At 41.8% G+C, this 17,385-nt stretch overlaps 1 protein-coding gene across 1 annotated transcript in view; it reads right to left on the bottom strand.

Moving 5' to 3' along the window:
* Positions 1 to 17,385, bottom strand: part of LRP1B (LDL receptor related protein 1B) — an 875,307-nt gene that overhangs the window by 691,143 nt on the left and 166,779 nt on the right. Inside the window, exons 3-4 of the mRNA XM_030580310.1 lie at positions 15,478 to 15,606; positions 1,913 to 2,170 (exon numbers count right to left, since the gene is read on the bottom strand). Coding sequence (XP_030436170.1) covers positions 1,913 to 2,170; positions 15,478 to 15,606 — 387 coding nt within the window. The remainder of the gene's footprint in view (positions 1 to 1,912; positions 2,171 to 15,477; positions 15,607 to 17,385) is intronic.

Raw genomic sequence — 17,385 nt, 5'->3', positions numbered from 1 at the left:
TTCTTTGAAGAATTCTATGGGTATGACCATTTGTTAGGCTTGGCTGACACAGGAACATGCCGAATCAGGTGTTCTTTATTGTTGTCAAGTAAAACTTAATTCATTTATAGTAAGTAAACCCTGCATAATGAGAAAAAATAAGATGAACTGTGTGTATGAGAGAGAGAGAGAGAGAGAGAGGGCCTATTCTCCCCTGTAGGATATAGTTTCAGGTAACTCCAAGTGAAAATTAGTGCCTCTTGAGGTTGGCCTGATTAGAAACACCAAGTGGACTACTTTTATCCTGCCAATGAGGCAGGGAATGAGACTACAGTATAGTTATCTAAATCAAGATTAAACTAAAAGTTGGTACAAATCTTTGTAGCATACTCCATAGCTAGGGAAATGTCAGTTCAAAAGTAATTAGACCAAACAGTTATATATAGAGATTCAGAAAAAATAGAGAGAGTCCACAAACTAGTGTGAAAATACAGTGCCTACAAAAACTGATTAGCTCACTGATTTGAGCCACTATGTTCATTTCCCAATCATAGTTCAACCCTGATTCTGAAAACAGGTGTGCTAATGCAGACCCTGCAGCATTCAGACTGTTCAGTCTTTCTATGCATAGGGAGCACAGAAGCGCACTGAGACTGTGCTTTGATGATGGAGTTTAGAGGATGAGAGGACACACTGTTAATTATAAACCATTAATTTTGTGAAGAACTCCAGCTAATTCCTTTCATTTTATGCAATAAAAAGAACAAAAAAGATATTTAGGAAGTGCCCACTTCAGTCCCACTGACAAGAAAACTGGGACTTTGTAGTGAAAATATAAAGAACTGTGAAAAATACACAATGGAAGTCCAAGTAAAATAAGAACAAGTTCAAACATACAAAGTAGCCTTAGTATCTGAGGGAAAATGTAGGATCACTTCGAAGGGCAGACAGTGGTGAAAGTAGTAAATTCCTCTGACTGAAAAAAAGTTCTTGATTTTCATAGTAAAGGATGGTCATGGAGGGATGTGTAAGAAGGATCAAGTTCCTTATCCTAGGCATATACTGAAAAGGGTATTTTTCTTGGTGATCTGAATAGTAGTGGTGAAATCTGCCTAAGTGCAGAAATTCATTATTAGGACTTGTAGCCATATTTTGCAGCTGGCCCCATCTCCATTATAGTGCCAATCAAACCCTTGGTCCAAACACTCCCAGACTTGGTGGTGAAGGGGTTTAAAATCTAGATCAGAATTGTCTGGCTCAAGGCCATACTACTTAAGAGAGGACTGAGCAGGGTTTTCAGAAAAAAGAGTGAAAAATGATGGAGATTCCAATTTAGAGGCATTCTAAAGTTTAGCATTGCACAATCTTTCTACGCTAGTTAAACTGCACAGAGGGATAATTCATCATGAGGGCGACTCTACATCTTCCTAGTGCAAAAGTGAGAAATGTCCAGTAAATTAGGAAATATTACTAGTGTTTGAAAGTAATGAAGCTCTACTAATCTACAGTAAATGCGACAATTACACATACATGTTGTTAATTAGCATCTTATCATTTATCTGCAAGTAAATAATCATTTTCAACAAGTTTTATCTATCAATATATTTCAGAAAAAAAGGCATTTTCAAGTTTCTTCTTCCTTTGTAATGGCTTTGTTTTTTCGTAATATCATACCGATCACACAGTGCACTTAGACTCTTTTTTGAAGTCTCTGTGTCTATGTGTTAGAGAGGGAAACAGCAACAAAGTGGCAAAATGCTTCTGTGCCTTTCAGTGTTTAATGCCTAAGCAGAGCAACAGAATATCTTGAAATATCAGCAACACTAAGCACCAAGATAACAGTTTTTAAGTCTGCAAGCAAAGCTTTCTATAAAGACAGGTATTTTATACTATTTTGCTAATGGAATTCCACTAACAAAATTAAAATACTTACTGTGAAGGTACTGAGCAACGTTTATTATCCATTCGTCTGTTAATCTCAAAGATTTTGATATCTTGGTACATTTCAGCTGACTTGAAGATTCTCTCGATTCAATCCAACAAATTGTGTCCTTATTGTATATAAAATCCAGTGTATTAATTCCATTTCCTTTCACTGAGTTTGGAGTAGAAACTTTACTTCCATTAAGATATAATACTTCAATAGTTTCAGAGCTTGCAATCAGAAGAATTGGAGGTCTATCACTGGGTTCTAAAAAAAAATGAGCAAAAAGTTTAGTTGACAGATCATTCTATTACCGTCTTTCCAAAACACATGTAGCATTTATGTTACCTTAGCTGTATATTCAAAAAATTTTTAAAAGTAACACACTGATTTTTTTGGGGGGAAACGGGGGGGGGGGCTGAGAATGCATCACAGTAATTGAGTTTACCACTCGGTAATATTTAATCTCGATGTTTCTTAACATTCACTCAGTTTTTGTTATGAATCTGTATAGCACCTAGAACAGTGGGATCTTTATCCATGACTAGGGCTCCTAGGTGCTACAGAAATAGAAAGAAAGAAAGAAGATGACAATGATGTCGTCCAGATGTACCACAAGGTATGTTCCATGGAATCTCTTAAAAGAAACAAGGAAGCTAATCTCTCTAGATATATCTCAATATCTGACCTCTGAATCTTCACTAGCATTATATATAATGTTCATGTTCAGTTTTGAACAGTATATTTGGCACAAGTCATTGCAAGGGAACGAAAAAGTATTAGTCTCAGTATTGAGAAAAATCTGACAAAAAGTCTCTTCCCCTTCACCAAAGCCCCTGCACAGAAGCAAAGTAGGATTCTGAACTGGTGCTACCTTCAGTATGAGGTGAGGCCTGGCTAACATGCCCAGCATGCTCCAGTATATTGCCCAGATCTGCTAATCTGAGGGGAATAGCCAAATTCCTGGACTAACAACATATAAACTGTTGACAGCACTGTGCACTCCGGAAAATGCATCCTGTTCCTTCCTGAAGCAGCAGCATAAAGTAAGACAGATCCACTAAGGCACTTAAGACGCATAAATCACCATTTTAGGCAGCAATGCAATCCACAAAATCCCTGATCAGCTGCTGTCTAAACTCACTCAATGCCTACATTTTTGCAGTATCAAGGCCCATTCAAAATCTGGCAAGAGACGGTGATGGTGACAGCCTTCTAACTTTTAGCCCAGTGGTTAGTGCACTCACCTGGGATGACTAAGACCGAGGTTCAATTTCTCCATCTGCCTGAGAGGGATAATGGATATGAACAGGGTTCTCTCACCAGAATGCCCTAACCATTAGGCTATAGGATACTCTAATGTGAGGCTCCCTCAGTGTCTCCTGTTTAAGTATTTATTCAAAGTGTACAGCTTCCAGGTCAAAGAGAGCAAAACAGAGGAAAGATGACTCTACATCCTGGTATTTAAGGTAGCCATCAAGGAAAGTGAAACCCAGGGTCAAGACTCCCTGTGCCAACAAATCTAATTATTTGTCCACACTGAAACAGCTTCAGCAAGAAAGAATAAGGGAACCCCATTTCAGAATATCCCACAGGTCAATCTTCTGAGAGGGGGGAAACGCCTGTTCAAATACTTTCTCGCCCTTAGGTAGAGGGGGACTTGAAGCTGGGTCGTTCACATCCTAGGTTAGTGCTCTAGTCACTGGCATAAAAATTGTAAGGTAAGCACCATCATCTTCTCCTCCAACCATTTTGTGGCAAATGAAGCACACATTCTCACAAGATACAAATTAGTTGCCGGAGTTGCCTCTCTGCATGACAGGGGTTACTGACTGTAGATTGCTAGCACAGATAGGCATCTCCCTTCAGCCGAACGTAGGCACCTAACTTCACAAGACAGAAGGGGCTTTGGGACAAAATTGTCTCCTTGGTATCTTCCATAGGCTAACTTAGATCGCTCCCAGCTAGACACTGGCTTTTGTGGATCACATTCTTAGGTACCTATCTCTCCCCATTTGTTGTACAGTAACGCCTCACTTAACGTTGTATTTATGTTCCTGAAAAATGCAACTTTAAGTGAAACAATGTTAAACGAATCCAATTGTCCCATTTAATTTAATGTAAATGCGGGGGGGAGGTTAGGTTCCAAGGAAATTGGGGGGGGGCAGACAAAAGGCATTATACTATATACTGCACAGTACTGTACTGTACTGTGGTAGGGAAGTGCCCCTGGCTTACCCCACACAGGCACAGCCCGCTGCAGGCAAGGACACTAGGAAGTATCTTTGCAGCAGCAGTGGCAGCTTCGGTGGAGAACAGGCTCGGATTTTGCCGGGAATGCTCCAGGCCCGCCTCTTCCTGTCCCCGCTCCACTCCAGGCCCACCTCTTCCTACCCCTACTCCACCTCCTTTCCAGAGCATGCCACATTCCTCCCCCCAAAAAGTCTTAAGTGCCGCCAAACAGCTGGCAGAGACACGGTGCTTCTCTGCTCCTGCCCCTCCCTCCTAGAAAGCCCTAAGCACTGCCAAACAGCTGTTTAGCAATGCTTAGGATTTTCTGGGAGGGAGTGGGAGGAGCAGGGAAGCAGAACTTGTGCAATGCTCCCTTGTAAAGTCGCTGCTCTTCCAGAGAATCTTCAAGCAGGCAGCCAAACGATGTCATAAGGGAGCATTGCACAACTTTAAATCAGCATGTTCCCTAATTGAGCAGGGACGTAACATTGAAACAATGTTAAGTGGGACAATGTTAAATGAGGAGTTACTGTATAGGGATCCTAGGTGCCTAACTCAGGGTTTCTGGATTAAATTGTTCCTGTGATTTTCTAGATGTGTAAAAGTTAGGTGTTGTGACACTCAGAGTAAGTCTCTTTGTAGATTTCAGGCCTAAGTTCTTTCCCTGAGTCTACCTATAATGTGCTGTCAGGATGGCCCCTAGACTCTTTGCTTGGCTGATACTACTCCATTCCTTTCCCCACCTTTTGGCTCATAGTAGCAAGGCTGGGATGTTTTCCCTGAAGCTATAATAGAAAATTCCAGAACTATTCTTACCTATTTATATGTGTCAACATGACAACAGGCGGACCATGCCAAAGAAAAAGAAACATATTATTACAGGCAGCTGCAATATTTTCAAATGAAAGTACAATTACAGAAATACAGTATATAGGTCCCAAATTGATTGAACCTCATTTAGGTTATTGAGTTATTATTAAATACATCTTAGCAGAAATGTTAACCCAAAAGATGATGATAAGGTATTATGGTGTTATCTAGAACTCCCTAATAGCTAAAACAATGAGGAGTCCTTGTGGCACCTTAGAGACTAACAAATTTATTTTGGCATAAGTTTTTGTGGGCTACAGCCCACTTCATCAGATGCATGAAGTGAAAATTACAGGAGCAGGTATAAATACATATAAGGATGGGGGTTGCTTTACCAAGTGTGAGGTCAGTCTAACAAGATAAATCAATTAACAGTAGGATACCAAGGGAGGAAAAATAACTTTTGAAGTGGTAAGAGAGTGGCCCATTACAGATAGTTGACAAGAAGGTGTGAGTAACAGTAGGGATAAATTAGTAATGGGGAAATTAAGTTTAGATTTTGTAATGACCCAGCCACTCCCAGTCTTTATTCAGGCCATTAGGTGCCACAAGGACTCCTCGTTGTTTTTGCTGATACAGGCTAACATGGCTACCACTCTGAAACCTGTCCCCAATAGCTGACAATGTTGAAACTGCCTGAGAATAGTTAGACTTCAAATTTTACTCTGGACTTATTTTAGATGACATTTGAAATCTGGTGTTATGCTGAGATAATCAGAGATATGGTCAATTAGTAAATTACAACTTGTTCCTTACAGCACAATGAATCACCTTACAGCCTGTGCTTTATCTCATTCAACCCTAAAGTAGGTAACAGCAGGAAACACATGGAACAGTGCATTAAGGTATGGAAAACGGCACACTGAAGTGAATCTTTTGTAGAAATTTAAGTTCACATTTACAATGTGTATTATCCTCAAGCCCCTGAGAAAATATTTCACAGTATGGGGTAATAATGCTACAAATCCTGAGGCCCACATTTTCAAAAGTGGGTGCAGGTCTTGAAAATGTTACCTGACACCTGATAGTCCAAGGTTTACGTTGTCAAGTCAATGTGAAAAATATTCAGCTGCCATATGAAGAGCACTTGCCTAAAGCCCCATCCCCACTTGCAATTCAAAACAACAGAACAGTTGTGTGCTGTATTTAAATGTAATACTGTCAGTCCATATTCTAATTAATAGAGGTTTAAAAATTAATGTAGCCCTGGGGCAGGTGGAATGAAGAAATAAATATTCATTAGATATATTTGACAAATTTCATCTAACAAAACATTTAATGAATAGTATTTGATGAACCAGTCAGTTACTAGAAAAGTATCAATTGAATAAAATACTTGGAGGATTCAGATGAAATCCATCAAATAATCTACTCACAGAGTTTTGTTCGATGCCACTGAATGATTCTATTGATTTTGTTTTTCTTGGTCATGTTTTTGCATATTCTCTCTCCCTGGCTTCATCCCACATGCTCTTTCCTATTGTGGATCAGAGTTGATCTTTTTTCAAGATTGTCTCCATTTACTATTTCCTCCTTTCTTTCTCTCTACCTCCATTCCTTATAGCTTTTTTTCTCTCCATTATAGTCTCTACCTCCTTTCCTATAATTTTTCTCTCCCACTTTTCCCTGCAGACAGAGAGGATACTTACCCTGTACAGTAACTGGAGTTCTTTGAGATGTGTGGTCCTAGGGTGCATTCCGCTGTCGGGTTCACATGTACTCCAGGCACCAGAGACAGGAACATTTTTGCTAGCAGCATCTGTTTGTCCGCACTTGCACCCTTCTCCTCCTCATGTTCTGAACCAGAGGATGTAAGGAGCAATTTGGGCCGACCATCTCTCCATTTCTTTTACCACAGATTGTCCAGGATAATGCTCTATAGTAGAGCAGAAGGAGGAGGGTAGCAGAATAAAGATAAGGACCACATATCTTGAAGAACTCAATTTACTGTATAAGGTAAGTAACCTCTCTTTCTTCTTTGAGTGATGGTGACTGACAAGCAGTATTCATTGAGGAGGTGAGAGTGAGGAACTCTGTGGTACCAATGACTGGAGGACAGTTGTGCTGAAAGATGCATCTGCTGCAGAAGCTTGTTCCAGGGCTTAATGTCTTGTAAAGGTCTGAACAGAACCCCATGTAGCTGCTTTACAGATATTAGTGAGAGAGATGTCTCGAGGTGAAACTCCTGATGAAGCATAAGCTCTAGTTGAGTGGGCCCTCACACCCTGTGGAGAAGGCATCCCTGCTAACTCATAACCCAACAGAATGCAGCCTGAAATCCATTTGGAAAGTATCTGGGAAGAGATCGCTTCCCCTCTCATCCATTCCACAAAGATACCAGTGGTCTAAATGATTTCCAAAGGATTTGGTTCTACATAGGTAGAATGCGAACACTCAACAGACATTCAAACAATGAAGCTTCCTGTCTTTGCTGGTAATGTGCAGCTTTGGGAAGAAGACAGGAAAGTGAATTGTCCAATTCAAATGAAAATATAAAATTACTTTAGGAGTAAATTTCAATGTAATCTCAGTGAAACTTTGTTCCTATGGATGATTGTGTATTGTGAATCACCCATAAGGGTCCCCAGTTCACCCATTCTTCTAGCCTAGGTGATGGCCACTAGAAAGACAGGTGAGCTAAGAAGCATGAGACTAGGATTTTAATGAAGCTCTAATTAATGCTGTGAGGACTAAGTGTTGGTTAGGATTTAGCTGGAACCAGTGGACGTGGTGATGTCATCTGGCTCCAGTTTTCTAGCCTGGTCTGGTCAGGATTAGGTTGAAGATGGTCCAGAGTCTCAGGAAACAATGGGCATGGAAGCCATGATGGTGAAGCTCACATCAGTAGCCAGTTTTTCCTGCCAAAATCTCTTTAAGGACCCAAAAAGGGAATAATGGGTGGAATAGCACATACTCTCATAATTTTAGGCTTAATACTTGACACACCAACTTTGGTTCATTAATTTCTGGACCCACAATTTCTTATTTACCAAGCATAATCTTAACACAGTCCTTGAGTTAAACCAATAGGTCTTTTTGTTTAGAATAAGTTAGTCTTTCTGGCTTGTTTTCTTACCTTTCATACCTTTCCCCATCAATTGTTATTATAAGTTATTGTGACATCTTATGAACTTTCACATATTTCTTACACTTAAGCTCACAGAGTAAATTTGTAGGCCCAATTATCACCACAGGTCCCAGCAGAGCTGGTGCAAGGATACTTTGCACCCTAGGCAAAACTTCCACCTTGCGCCCACCCCCCCGCACACCCACCCTGAGGTGCCCCCCCTGTGACAGCTCCCCACTTCCACCCTAAGGCGCCCCCCCACGGCAGCTCCCCACCCTCCGCCCTGAGGCACCCCCACCCCAACTTACCCCTGCTCTGCGCACAAGCACCCCGAGCATGCCAAGGCTGCTTCACTTCTTCCGCCTCCCAGGCTTGCGGCACCAATCACCTTAGGTTCCGTGAGCCTGGGAGGCAGGAGACGTGAAGCTGCCACGGCGTGCTCGGGGAGGAAGCGGGGCAGGGCTGAGCTGGGGCAGGGAGTTCCCCTGTGTGCCGCCCCCCCCTTCCTTGCTGCAGGCGGCCCTCCCCACGCTCCCCTACCCAGCTCCCTCTGCCTAAATGCCAGCAGCAACCGGGATGGCCGAAGATCCGGTCGCAGCGGTCGCTGCTGAAGAAAATGGTGCCTCCCAAATCCCAGCACCCTAGGCAACAGCCTAGGTCAGCTAAATGGTTGCAGCAGCCCTGGGTCCCAGGACAGGGTAGGTTTTGTCACAGGAGGAAAGGTTCTAATAAGAACTTTCTGAAAATGAACTATGACAGAGTGGGTGAAGTGGGAGTGACTATTAATTGGAGGATGACAAATGCTGATAACAACTAGGTGCACACAAAGGAGCTAAAGACCTGAGGCCTTTAAGGAAAGAAGATATTCTAAAATGAGAGCTATCAGAATATTGGAGGGTTATTTGAAGACACCGACACCAGATAGAAAACCTTTTCAATTTTGCCATGTAGCACTTTCATGTGGACTCTTTCCTACTGTTATTAAGGACTGACTGTATCACCTGTGAACATGTCTTTTCTAAGTTTGATGCCCATCCAATACCAGGTGGAGGGAAGCCAGGTTGGGATGCCTAATCTCGCCTTTGCCTTGTGTCAATAGGTCAGGAAAGACTGTATCCAAATACCTGGACATGATGACATCAGAAAAAATGCTTGACAACCAGAACTATTGGGGACATCTTGGGCAATCAGTATGAACAACACTTTCTCTTGATAAGAGCGGAATGGATGGTAAGGCATAAATCAGTTGTCCCAACCATGGAATGAGAAATGTATCTCCCCTGAAATCCAGATCCTGAACCATCGTGGACCAGTAGACTGTGAATTTCCTGTATTCCGGGGGCATGAAGAGGTCCCCAAAGGGGGGTCTCCTTTGTCAAAAAATGATCTGTATCACCAAATTGTGGAGCTTCCATTCATGGTTCTTGGAGAAGTATTGAGGCTGTCTGCCAGCATGCTGTGTATTCCCAGAGGGTGTACTACCAAAAGAGTGACTGCCGAATAGTTCCAAAGTTTGACAGCTCATATACAAAAAGGGATAGACCTTGCTCCTACTTGTTGATGTAGAACACTATTGCCATGTTGTCTCACATCACTTGAACAAGCCAGGCTTGTATGAATGGTAAGAGCACTTGCAGACCTTGTGGACTACTAACAATCTTGGGGAGTCCCTGCTCCTTGTTCTATGTGCTTGTCTAGAAGGGAGCATCATTGTGGTAAGGCAACGTCAGTTATTAATTGCTATATATGTACACCATCCATAGAGAAGCTTACAGGCAAGGCCGGTGAAGTCTCGGGAAGAGTGTCACATAAGTGCAATAAGCCTTGTGACCCAAAAAAATAAGACATGAAGAGGCTGGCATTCGTTGAAGTTGAGTGATAAGCTCTTTATGGGTAGTAATCTCTTCAAAGGAAGGTATGCTTTGGTACTGATAGAGTCCTGAGTTGCTCTGATCAACTATATAGTCCATGTGGGGATTAAAATGGACTTTTCCGTGTTTAAGCAAAGTCCTAATGGGTACAGAAGATTGATCAGGGATAAGGCTGCTGACCATATTGCCTGACAACATCATCCCAGCAGTAACCAGTTGTTATTGATGTAACTGATCCTTGGTGGTAAAAGTTGGCTGCCACAACTGATAGCACCTTTGTGAATACCCTTGGCACTGCTGCAAGGCTAAACAGGGAGCACTCTGTATTGGTAGTGGTTCAGACCTGCTGTGAATCTCAGGAACCTTTTGTGTGCAGGGTGGATGGCTGTGTTGAAACTGACATCCTTCATATCAATAGCTGTGAACCACTTACCTTTGGTCAGTGGAAGAATTATTCATGCCAGAATGACCATTCTGAACCTTGATGTGCAGATTTAGTTGTCCAAGATCTAAGATAGGTCTCCATTCTTCCTTCTTTTTGTGAATGAGGAAACACTTGGAGCAAAATCCCTTTCCCCAATTCCCCATGTGAGACAGTATCAAAAGCTTTACTAAAGTCAAGATATACCACATAGAATCATAGAAGATTAGGGTTGGAAGAGACCTCAGGAGGTGATCTAGTTCAAACCCCTGCTCAAAGCAGGACCAGCACCAACTAAATCATCCCAGCCAGGGTTTTGTCAAGCTGGGCTTTAAAAACCTCTAAGGATGGAGATTCTACCACCTCCGTATGTAACCCATTCCAGTGCTTCACCACCCTCCTAGTGAAATAGCGTTTCCTAATATCCAACCTCGACCTCCCCCACTGCAACTTGAGACCATTGCTCCTTGTTCTGTCATCTGCCACCACTGAGATCAGCCGAGCTCTATCCTCTTTGGAACCCCCTCTTCAGGTAGTTGAAGGCTGCTATCAAATCCCCCTTACGCTTCTCTTCTGCAGACTAACAAACCCAGTTCCCTCTCCTCATAAGTCATGTGCCCCACATCTACCACTTCTCCTTATCCACAAGGCTTGTTACCCTGTCAAAGAAAGCTATCAGGTTGGGAAACACAGTATGGGGAGGAGGTGAACAACCATCAGTGGTGAAAGAACAGGTTAGGGATTATTTAGAAAAGCTGGACAAGCACAAGTTCATGGGTCTAGATCTAATGAATCCAAGGGTGCTGAGGGAGTTGACTGATGTGATTGCACAACCATTCACCATTATCTCTGAAAATTTGTGGTGCTCGGAGGTGGTCCCAGATGATTGGTAAAAGGCAAATATAGTGCCCATATTTAAAAAAGGAAAGACAGAGAACCGGGAAACTGCAGACCAGTCAGCCTCACTTCAGTCCCTAGCAAAATCATGGAACAGGTCCTCAAGGATCCATTTTGAAGCACTTGGAGGAGAGGAAGTGATCAGGAACAGTCAACATGGATTCACCAAGGACAAGTCATGCCTGATCAACCTGATTTCCTTCTATGATGGGATAGCTGGCTCTCTAGATATGGGGAAAGCAGTGGATGTGACTTTAGCAAAGCTTCTGGTATGGTCTCCCACAGTATTCTTGCCAGCAAGTTAAAGAAGTATGAATGGGATGAATGGACTACAAGGTGAATAGAAAGCTGGCTAGATTGTTTGGCTCAACAGGTAGTGATCAACGGCTCGATGTCTAGTTGGCAGCTGGTATCAAGCGAAGTGACCTAGGGATCGGTCCTGGAGCCGGTTTTGTTCAACGTCTTTATTAATTATCTGGATGATGGGATGAATGGCACCCTCAGCAAGTTCGCAAATGACACAAAGCTGGGGGGTGAGGTAGATATGCTGGAGGCCAGGGATAGGGTCCAGAGTGACCTAGACAAATTGAAGGATTGGGCCAAAAGAAATCTGATGAGGTTCAACAAGGACAAGTGCAGAGTCCTGCACTTAGGAAGGAAGAATCCCATGCACCGCTACAGGCTGGGGACCGACTGGTTAAGCAGCAATTCTGCAGAAAAGGACCTGGGTGGGGATTACAGTGGACAAGAAGCTGGATATGAGTCAGCAGTGTGCCCTTGTTGTCAAGGCGGATAACAGCATATTGGGCTGTATCAGTAGGAGCATTGCCAGCAGATCAAGAGAAGTGATTATTCCCCTCTATTCGCCACTGGTAAGGCAACACCTGGAGTATTGCATCCAGTTTTGGTCCCCCCACTACAGAAGGGATGTGGACAAATTGGAGAGAGTCCAGTGGAGGGCAACAGAAATGAATAGGGGTCTGGGGCACATGACTTATGAGGAGAGGCTGAGTTATTTAGTCTGCAGAAGAGAAGAGTGAGGGGGGATTTGATAGCAGCCTTCAACTACCTGAAGGGGGTTCCGAAAAGGAGGGTGGTGAAGCACTGGAATGGGTTACCTAGGGAGGTGGTAGAATCTCCGTCCTTAGAGGTTTTCAAGACTTTGCTTGACAAAGCCCTAGCTGGGATGATTTATTTGGTGTTGGTCCTGCTTTGAGCACGGGGTTGGACTAGGACCATCTGAGGTCTCTTCCAACCCTAATCTTCTATGATTCTATGTACACAAAAGTGACCAGCTCCAGACATATTTAAATGAACTGAACAACTTAGCATAGTATTTATGTCCCTTTAAGTAACAATATGATATAATTCATCAAGATGCTGAACATTTAGGCTTAAATAGTGCATAGCAGCACACGGCCCAAGTACTGTCAGTATTAGGGTGGCAGTGATGGATTTCTCTACATCTGGACACACTGCTGCCATTACTGCAGTTTAGCCCCACTGTACCCTTTCATGATAGGAGGAGATGGGTGGATCCTTGAAGAAGCGGTTCCTTTGGCTTCACTCTAATGACAGACCCACTGTCAGCTCCTCCTGCACCTGGCAGCTCTGGGAACTGATCTTTGCAAAACTGAGTCTGAGGCTTCATAGTGGGTGCAGCTATCAGAGCAGTTGCTCAGAATTCGACTCCTTCTCCAACCTTCAGGCAGCAGAACAGCACAACTGCAGAAGCAGTGGCAGATTTGTCCCTTAATAAATTCCTGCCCCAAAGATTATATGTCAAATTCTTCACTCATTTACAGCAAATCGGGAGTTACTACATTAATCAAATGGAGTTATAAAACAGAGATAAGTGAATCCAAATCCAGCCCACTGTTTTTATTGTATTTCTGTTTTGCAGTCTGGTTTAAAGTCAAGATTTGTGAAAGGTGACAGATTTGGGCACTGGAGACTGAATTTGGCTGTCGCCCCTAGAGCACTTAGCAGCCCATAGACAGCTAACAGGGCACATAGCTCCCTCTACTTTGGAGGCACTAAGACACAGTTAGTGCCTCCCTTTCCCGTCATCCCCCCACCCCCCACCTCCCATGTGGCCTTAGAGGAATACTACAGAAAGGAGCCAGACAGAGACTCTAGGCCATAGGACCAGAAGCAGCCAAAGCTGAGACCTGTGGACGTTAACAGAATTGTTTACATTTTTGACAGGACTCTCTCTGCCCTATGCTGATTAACTGTTTGCTCCAAGCCGCTCCCTCCATCATGTTCTCTCCACACTTCACCCAGAACCTGTTTCCTTACCCCTTTTTACTTCAGCTTATTCCCTCCTAAATAACCTATCTCACAAAAAAATTGTGGAGCTAACACGCTGTTTGCTGCTACCACATTGTTCATTCTATTTATGTGTTATACCCTTCCCTCATGGTGTCTGTCTGGTCTATTTAGTTGTAAGTTCTTCAGGGCTGAAACTGTCTACTATTCTGCATTTGTCTAGTGCCTAGCAAAATGAGGCCCCATTCTTGGTTGGCCCTTATGCACTACTGTAATAAATAAGATTAATAAAGAATAATGACTGCAACTTTACTTGTTTCCACCTGCTAAGCAGTATAAAGGAAGCTAAAAATACATCAAATACCTTCCTAATATTACTTTCCAATGTAACCAATTGCTGCAATTGCCAAAGAGATGTTGTATAGTCAGTCTGAGAGCAGGTGGTTCATGCAATTGCAAACAGGAAAGCATGTGAGACAATTTCTTTCTATTAAGATGTAGCCCACACAATGGAAGTGTGTTTGGAAATCCTGCTCTGCTTATTGAAAGAACAAGTGTAATAAGGTCAGCAGCAGTATGCATTTCCTCACACTATCTCAGCCTTGACTTGAACTATCTTATACAGGTCTCTGTGTTCATGGAAAACTAGTTCCTTGCTGAGTCTGCCAGGAAGGGTAAAAATTGCTGTAAACTATGAGAGAGAGAGAGAGAGAGAGAGAGAGAGAGAGAAGCATTTCTCTATGAGGAAGTCGCTGAGTGCACCAGCTTATTTCACATGAGCTACTGAAATACTGACAGATGGCTACCATCGTCAATCATTACATACTGGGCTGTATTTACACTATAGGTCAAAGTCTCATCTCATTATGAGTTCTGGAGCCATCTACCTTCCCCAGTCCTGAATTGTTTTTACTGTATCAGATGCAACTCCTGTTATGTCCCATTGAAATAACATTTTTTTTTTTTAGAGAGAGAGCTGAGAAGAATATTAAAATAGTTTTTCTCTGTACGGAGTTGCTTGTATCAGATTACCTATTTTTTAATCTATAACCATGCTATGTGGATCAATACAAAACTTAAGTTTCAAGTCTTACTTTTTGAGCTCATCAATATTTTAAATCGTAACTCTCAGTGGTACTAAAATAAGAACACAAGTATGTAGTTTCTTTGCCAAAGTGTTAGCTAGTTTTAGCTTCAAAAACACAGCACCTGCCACAAGTCTGCCAACTGACATAGAAAAATACACATTTGTTTCCTCTGGATTTCCACTTATTGTCATAAAAATATACCTTTATAATAGGATTTGGTCATTGTATATGTTGAACAAATTGTAGAAGAAAATAAGAATAGGTTGCTGAGTCAATACTCTGACTAGGGAAATACTTTGTTCAATTTGTCTTCATTAAATAGAATTCACTAATTCCCTTAACTGCTTAATTTATTATTGGTAATGAAAATATGCATTAATTAACCAATAAGGCATAATGTGATTATGAAGATCTTCAAATCAACTCCCTGGGCTGTTGCACGGAGCAAGGCAGAGGCTCATGTCTCTAATATCCCAAGGGTATAATTATCTCGTGATAATTTCCTCTGACACCCAGGTTGTCTCAGGGAGGTAGGGTTTATATGGAAATTGTATGTATTGAGATGAAAGAGGGAATTGGCAGCTCCACTAATCTTGGCTGAATAAAGTAACTCGCATAACTATATTTACCCCTTCAGAAAGGTTTCTAGGTAATCAGAATCCTCCTTCAAAAGTGTTTTGTAATAATCCATGACAATTGATTTTTTTTTTAGATTTCTAGCAATGGATCACTGTATTAAAGGAAAATCCATCTGTATTATGTAAATAAATATTTACCCTATTTACCAGGGAGAAAGGCAGACCCAGAGAACTTTAAGAAATTATTCTTATAATGTATTAAAATAAAATTCAACTTACCATTTTTGGCCTTGCAAGATCTGTTGTCAGGCTGAAGTACATAACCCTCCACACAACTACATGCATATGATCCATCTGTATTTATACAGGTTTGGCTACAGGTCCCATACACATTACATTCATCTAAATCTAAAAGATACATTGAAATAATATGTAAGAAAGAACCCTCACTTAAGAGTAAAATATTGGGTGGTGGGAGGGGAGTGCAAAATTCATCTCCTAAACAACATTATAAAAGCAAGGGTAAACCCTCTATAGATAGATTTTTATTTTTTTGCATTGTTTTCAGACGCAATCTTATCTGAGCTGTCTGCTGATGAAAGTATGCCATTGACCAAACAGAAGGCCAATAGTTAACGTTGCAAGGCTAGCTGCTATCCAACTTGAAAATTAAAGGCCTTCAAATGATCAATGAGTAACATAACAATTAGGGAGCCACTTGGGTTATTGCTGCCACCAGAGACCACTTCCAACTGTACTATATGTAAGCATTTAAAATCACCATTGACTATGAATGAAGCAGCGTTTCAAAAGAGGAAATAACTGAATATGCATGTCAACTCATTCATGTTAGGAAACTATGTTAAATGGTTTAAGCTCTTTAGTCGTCAGCTTCTACCTATAATTCTCAACAATGATATAAAAAACTGCAAACAACTCAAATGTCCAAGGAAAGAAATAAAAATACAGGGTTGAATTCTCAGCTAATGTATATTGGCATAGTTCTATCAGAGATAACCAAGATTGCAAATGTACAGCAGCTGAGAATCTAGCCACAAACCATATTAAAGAAAAAAGTCCCAACAACTTGCTACTGAAATTATTATTATTTTTTTTCAAATATTACAAACCACAAACCCAGAGATCAGAAGACACACACATAAGAAATTACATTTATGCAGAATAATACTGTTAAAGTGGGGAGGAGGAAAGATACCCAGCGAGTACATTAATAAAGAGATGGGAAAACCCTATCTGCTTTAGAAGAGAAAAAATTGTTGGGAAATAGAAATTCATATATTGCTGAAATAGAAAAGGAATATCAATTTCAATCTAAACTTCACAGGCAGAAAACCTATTAAAAGGCAAGTGCAAAACTAAGCGATATGATTGAGGTTTGTTTTTTTCCCATGGATCAAACTCTGACCCAGGTTTACATGGCTGTAAGGGGTATCATATCCCTAAATGGCTCACAAGGTTTCAGAGAATGTTCAGGAGAGGGAGGCTCAGAGATACTTAGAAAGGAGGCAGCTCATGCAGATAAGCTTCAGGTCTGTCTAAGCAGCCCTAGATAGATGTTAATACTTTTTCTCTTCACATTGTAGGCACAGGGAGGTAGAAAGGATCAGCAGGGATGTCCTGACTGTCATCCTTCTGGATTGGAGCGCTGGTGGGACCACGACTCAGTTTAGATTGCTATGAGATTACACAAGTGGTCTTTTGAAATGCTGGTCCATCTTCACTACCTGATGCACAACGTTCATTCTGTTTCATTGGCTGACTATGAGTCATCAGTGTGAGCACTGGGCAAGGGGGTGGGAGGAGAGGAGGGGAGAGGCGAGTAGTCCTATCCTTGATCTCATTCTCAAGATCCTGACTGGACTGCCATATACAGCAGTTGGTTCAGATGGAATCACAGCTTCCACCCATAGAGAAACATTTGTCTCTGATGTAAACAGCAGAGAGGGACCTTCAGGTCTTTCTGTAAATTTTGCTGTGCTTCACAAGTTATTGTAAATTTCTAAAAAGATGCTACTTCCATTAAGAAGATACACCTGGCACGTCAAACATGAATGTGATTCTAGCCAAACAGCAGTAGCAAACGTGAGAACTCACTAGGATCCTTTGCTCTGTCCCGAGCACTAGCACTGTACCTAATTACCTTACATGCCATGTTTTGTGTAAATA

The sequence above is a fragment of the Gopherus evgoodei genome, chromosome 11, assembly GCF_007399415.2.
Source record: "Gopherus evgoodei ecotype Sinaloan lineage chromosome 11, rGopEvg1_v1.p, whole genome shotgun sequence".
In the NCBI taxonomy this organism is placed as follows: Eukaryota; Metazoa; Chordata; order Testudines; family Testudinidae; genus Gopherus; species Gopherus evgoodei.
Note: the sequence above shows the minus strand (reverse complement) of the source record. Positions and strands in the feature narration are given on the sequence as shown.